At 43.1% G+C, this 6,000-nt stretch overlaps 1 protein-coding gene across 1 annotated transcript in view; it reads left to right on the top strand.

Moving 5' to 3' along the window:
- Positions 1 to 339: 339 nt before the first annotated feature.
- Positions 340 to 6,000, top strand: part of KLF5 (Kruppel like factor 5) — a 28,352-nt gene continuing 22,691 nt past the window's right edge. Inside the window, exons 1-3 of the mRNA XM_030200615.1 lie at positions 340 to 629; positions 3,294 to 4,158; positions 5,438 to 5,497. Coding sequence (XP_030056475.1) covers positions 423 to 629; positions 3,294 to 4,158; positions 5,438 to 5,497 — 1,132 coding nt within the window. The 5' untranslated portion in view covers positions 340 to 422. The remainder of the gene's footprint in view (positions 630 to 3,293; positions 4,159 to 5,437; positions 5,498 to 6,000) is intronic.

Raw genomic sequence — 6,000 nt, 5'->3', positions numbered from 1 at the left:
GCAAATGCATTATTGCTATTTCTATTTATGTGCTATTTCATATTTCTATGCTAGTATTGTGGCCGGCACGCTAGCTGGAAAGCAAACCAAAAAAAAAAAAAGGGAGCAACGTGAGCCCTAACAGCTGCGCACGCCCCCATCTCCGGCCATTGGACCCCGCCCTGCACCGCAAGAGCTTTCGCCGAGCCGCCCCCGCAACCCCTCTCATTGGTCGCATCAGGTGTCGCTCAGAATCGGAGGTCCCGCCCTGGGCCGGCCCAGGAGAAATAGAATGCGGCGCGTGCGGTAGGAGACACCCAGAGCCAGGTGAGGCAGCACGTAAGCGCGGTGGGGTTGAGAGGTAGCTACTGCCCCCCCGGGCTCGGTGCGAAAGACCCGCGCGACTCCTTATTAGTTGGGGTTTTTTTTTTTTTGTGCTTTTCATGGCTACCACAGTGCTGGCGATGAGTGCCAGGCTTGGGCCGGTGCAGCTGCCGCTGGACGAGCCTGTATTCGCGCAGTTAAAGTCGGTGCAGGGCGGCGGGAGGGTCGCTGGTAGGGCGCCGCTGCAGCAGGCGGCGCTGCCTCTGTATGGGCAGGAGCTGAAGAGCACCGCGGAGAGGATCCTGGCGGATGACAGCTTTCTGCAGGTAAGAGCCCCGATCGCGGAATATAGCTTGGTTAAAGAATGATCGTTTTTCTTTACTTGTAGCAGAGTTCCCTATTACTAAAGTGGGAGTGGGGGGGATCGGGTATGAACAAAGTCTGCCTAAACTTTAAAACTTACCTCTTTATGTGGCTGAAGTCGTCACTTTAATATTGTTTATTTCCTATCCCGCTGTTTAGCTCATAAGGGCGCGCTTTACTTTTGAATGACCCAAGGCTGTAGTATTATTCAGTAGCCCAGTCTCGGACGAGCGACAGCCTATCGTCTGTCTAGTGGGCAATCAAAAAAGAGACGTCAAGAGTCGCGGGAAAGGAAGGGGAGAGGCGCTTTGCGGGCGTAGTGTTTATTTATTTCATACATTTATATCCCCCATTTTCCCACCAGTTGCAGGCTCAATGTGGCTTACTTACACATATCTGTAAAAAAGGCTACAGTGCATGAAATACAATTATACAGTTTAAAAGTGAAATAGGAAACAACATTTAAAACAACAGTATGTAAAAGATAATTAGTGCCCTTGAATCATTGTTAGACTAGAAATTATGTAGAGCCTGAAGGATAAGCCTTTTTGAACTACGGCCCGGGTTGGACTTGTCTTTGCCCGGCATTGCATTGCTCCCTCTCCCACGCAGAGAGCCCGGGCAGCATGGCCCAGAAAAGTCCCTGTATTGAGATCCAACAACTGGAAGAGCTAAAAGCAGCCGATACTGGCAGCGATGGGGAGAGGGAGCCTGCTGCTGCTTCAAGGGTTTTTTTAGTTCACTGCCTTGGAAGCTGCTGCATTTGCCGAAGTAGCACCTCTGAGTTATGCCATGTGTTGTTCTCCTTCCTCTGGTGGGACTGATCGTAATCGACTTTCTTCAGATTCCAATCCATCAGCAAGGTAGATGTTTGGGGGGGGGGGGGGGGGGGGGGTTCTGATAGGCTGTGCTTATTCGTAAGGTTGTGTACGTATGTTTTGTGAAGACTTGGGAGGGAGTTCAGTATTTTCAATAGGGTAGGTGGTTGCATTGGTGCAAATTCTGAAACGATCTCCCGTAGCAAACATAACTGGGAAGTTGTAGTGAGAGTATGTGTTCAGTTCTATAATCGCTGCAGGCTGACGATGAAGAATGAGGTGTTTCATGTTTTCAGTGTTAATCCCCCCCACCCCTGCAGTTGGGTTATGAATGTCCTTCTAAAAGCTGTCATAAACCTTTACCCAGGCACAAGTGAGGTATTCAGTAAATGGAAAGGACTAGGATTTTATTTTTGGAAACAGTTTGAAAGATCATGCTAAGGGCATTATGAATGTGGTTTTCCATTTGCCAGCTGGTTCTGTTTTTAAGGGTGCTAAAGGGATATGGTATGACTTGAAATTTTGACAGTGTAAGGGGGAATGTAGCATTTGACCACTGAAGAGTACATGATAAATGTTTTACTGATGACTCTTCTGGTAATGTATCAGCCTGCAGACACCCACGGACTCCCTAGCAGCACTGTTCTAGTTGATCCCTGGCTATTTAATTAAAGAACCATTTAGGATAGGGTTATGAATAGAAACACATTACTTTGGACACCCAGCTATTAACAAGTTGTTATTTTTTTTAAAAATAATAAACTCTTATTTCATTTTGAGGTATTTCTCTGCCCCCCCCCCCCCAACAGTCTGCAAGATACTTGCTTTTTGTGTGTTAAGCAGGTAGCTTCCTTTTTAATATTGAAATACGTTTTAAAGTGACAAATATGCTTAAAATGTTTAAACCAACTCATGTTGAAGCAGATTTGTGGTAGTGAAAATAACCTATTGAAAGAAACATTCTAGTTAGGGTAAGTTTCAGCAGAACTAGTAATTTTCCAAAATCAAAGTAATTTTTCCGCTCCTGGTTTTGCACTCTGTTTAATCTGGAATGCCTGTTCTGCTGCTGGGATTCTGGACTGAACACTGATCCCTGAAGTCATTCTTGTTTCTGCCCTGGGCAACCTGCCAAACTTTACTATGGTACTGAACAGTGGTTATGAACAATTTTATTTTACCTAGGTATAAAGAGAAATAGCTTTTTTCCAGACATATACCTAGGGTGGTTAATGAACATGCAGACTAACAAAACTGTCAGGTAGCTATATGATTTTATCAGTAAAGAACTGGCATTCAATGCATGCTCATTGTAAAGGATTGTGGGTGATATTTGGATTTTTTTTTTTTTTGCTCACACCTTTTTCAGTAGTAACTCAAGATGAATTATATTCAGGTACACTGGATATTTCTCTGTCCCAGGAGGGCTCAGAATGTTTGTACCCGAGGCAATGGAGAGTTAAGTGACTTGCCCAAGATCACAAGGAGCAGCAGTGGTAGGAAGTTATACCCTGTTTATAGCAGTGTCTCTTCTGTGTTCTGTTGCACTGGCATGGTGGGTGACTCAGCAGGCCTAAAATCACCTGTCTAATATGTTCTGTCAGGGCAGTCCTCATATATATTTCCCAAGGGCAATAAAATATTGGGTTCTGATTATACTTTCAACCGATGCCAACTCTGCTGTAGGGAGTTCTCAGTTCTGAGCCTTTTAATTTCACTTTCGTTTGCGTGATCATTACCTTCATGTTGTGATTTTGCTATCTGTGCTTGTTTGCTGTGTCAATTAGATCATGTGAATTCTGTCTTATTTAGACAAGATGTGAAATGGACAAGTATCTGTCACCGCAGCTTCCATCGGTTCCTGTCATCGCAGAGCAGAAAAAATATAGACGAGACAGTGCGTCTGGAATAGATCAGTACTTTAATGATGACGATGGGTTGCCTTACAGCATCAACATGAATGTGTTCCTTCCTGATGTTAATCACCTGAGAACTGGCCTCTTCAAGTCCCAGGGACCACCAGTAACACATATAAAGACAGAGCCCATCTCTATGTTCAGCCAACAGAGTGAAACTACCACGTCCCAAAGTCTTCCAGACTTCACAAGCATATTCAGCTCTCCCCAGAGCACAGACGTAAGCAATATTTTCATTAAGCAGGAGCTTCCTTCACCTGATCTGCAACTTTCTGTCGGCCCTCAGCAGGGCCAGTTGTATCAGCTCCTGAGTTCACCGGATTTAGATATGCCCAGTTCAACGGCTCAGACAGCAGCCATGGACACAATGAACAGCGTTTCCATGTCCACAGCCATGGCCGGTTTCAACAGGCACCCTTCAGCTGTTGCACAGACTGCAGTGAAATCGTTCCAAGGAATCCCCTCATGCCCGTACACTATGCCAACCCAGTTCCTCCAGCAGCCACAAGAGGCCACGTACTTCCCTCCTTCGCCTCCAAGCTCTGAACCTGGAAGCCCAGATAGACAAGCAGAGCTTCTCCAGAACTTAAACCCTCCGCCATCTTATGCTGCAACTATTGCTTCCAAGATGGCAATCCAGAATCCAAATCTGTCACCATCTGCCTTGCCTATCGTGTCGCAGACCATTCAGCCAGTCAGGTACAATCGAAGGAACAACCCTGACTTAGAGAAGAGACGGATTCATTACTGCGATTACCCAGGTAAGCGTCTGCCACATAGGTACCCAAAAAAGGGGGGAGGGGGAGAGTTTGTAGACAGGGGGTTTCAGAACAAAAATGGAGGAATGTTGCTTGTGACGTGAGAAGGAAGGCTATGCGGTTAGCTAGTTCTGTGTTGAATTGATTTTATTTTCTTTTGTTCTTAAATATAATTGGTACCCAATTAATTTATTAAACTTGTTGTACTAAGCTCTTCCATCCGTTGTACCACTGGAAACCTTTAATTATAGGAAAGCTGCATTTTCTAGACTAACCCCCCTCCCCTGTTTACAAAGCTGCGGCAGCGCTGACACAGTCCATTCACTTTGAATGGGCTGTGTTGGCATTGCCATGTGGCTTTGTAAACGGGGGGAAAAAAATCACATATCTGAAGGGGAAATTTTAGATGTTTTCAGTCTTGCATGAAATGCAACGATAAATAGTGCTGCTAACAGACATCTGCATCCATCTCCCTTTAAGTACCGTCAGCTATCTAGGAACAGATGCCACTGTCATTCTTAAAATACAGCATGTGGCTGCCCTTAAGTGAATGCAGCTACCAGTACTTACATGTAGTATCTAAGGTTTGTTACAGTTGCTACTTCCTTTTTAAAGCACCGTGCAGTCAAGAAATTTAGTTGCTCAGATTTGAAATTCTCATTGGTTATGTTAACACTTCTTAGTCTTAAGAAGATGAGATCATTACATTTCTGATACTAACATCCCTAGTAATTTATTTATTTTTAAAGCGGTCAAATGTTTGAGACTTATTAGCTCGGCATGCACCTTCCGTATGGATGTAACCTACTTTTTTGTGACAGGTGCTGGTAGGAAGTGCCACATATAGCAGTTTATGTATGATCTTACCGTGATATCCCTTGCAAAAAAATATGTATAAAAATCTTTATTTTGACTCAAAAAAAATCCCCCCACATTTTATCACATTGTGGAGGTTCTCCATTTTTTTTACCTTACTACCTTGAATTTTTCTCTTCTGCTGTAACCCTACTGATCTGAATTTTAAGAGATCACTCTAAGAACATGAACATAACCTAGCTAGTGAGAGCATTGAAAGAGAGAATTTATCAGATGAATGAACTGATGACACTAATGGTTATGCTGTAAGTGGGCCGTTTGGAAAGGTAACATCCATAAATGTACTGCTAATTAATTTTGTTCCTCATAGACCAAAGTATTGCACTGATAAAAGCAGCCAACAAAATTTGAGCTGATCTGGCTCTCCAATAAAAGGTCTTTTCTTTTCTTTTTTTTTTTTTTTCAGGGTGCACAAAAGTTTATACAAAGTCCTCACATTTAAAAGCTCACCTGAGAACACATACCGGTATGTACTTCCCTTATTTACTGTATGTAAATATTATTGGTTGTGAACCTCCTTTTGTTAGAATTTTATTGATATCTCTCTTCTGAGGCCCGTTCTAAGGGTAAATGTTTTTCAGCATGTGTTTGCTTGAGTAGATGATACCATTTGAGTTTGTTTATAATTTAGTGCTTCTGTTTTTATGATTCCTGAGATATATTAATAAAAGCTATAAAAGTCTTTATTACTTGGAATAATACATATTCTATAAACTATTTCTAGGAAAAGAGTTATTTGGGGGGGGGGGGGGGGGGGGATGGGAGAGAGCTATTCTAAGATTGTCTTGCTCAAAATCTTAAGCAGTATGCATTACACATAAGCAAAGGTTGTCTCACTAGGGGGCTCTTTTAATAAAGTTTAGCACATTTGAAATGCTACGAAACCCATAGGTACAAAGTGGGCTTCTTAGTGTTTGGTGCACATTAATTTAGGGGCCGTTTTACTAAAATTTTTAATGCGTGCTAAGT

Source organism: Microcaecilia unicolor, chromosome 4 (assembly GCF_901765095.1).
Source record: "Microcaecilia unicolor chromosome 4, aMicUni1.1, whole genome shotgun sequence".
Lineage (NCBI taxonomy): Eukaryota > Metazoa > Chordata > Amphibia > Gymnophiona > Siphonopidae > Microcaecilia > Microcaecilia unicolor.
The sequence above is the reverse complement of the archived record's forward strand: the minus strand, read 5'-3'. Positions and strand labels throughout refer to the sequence as shown.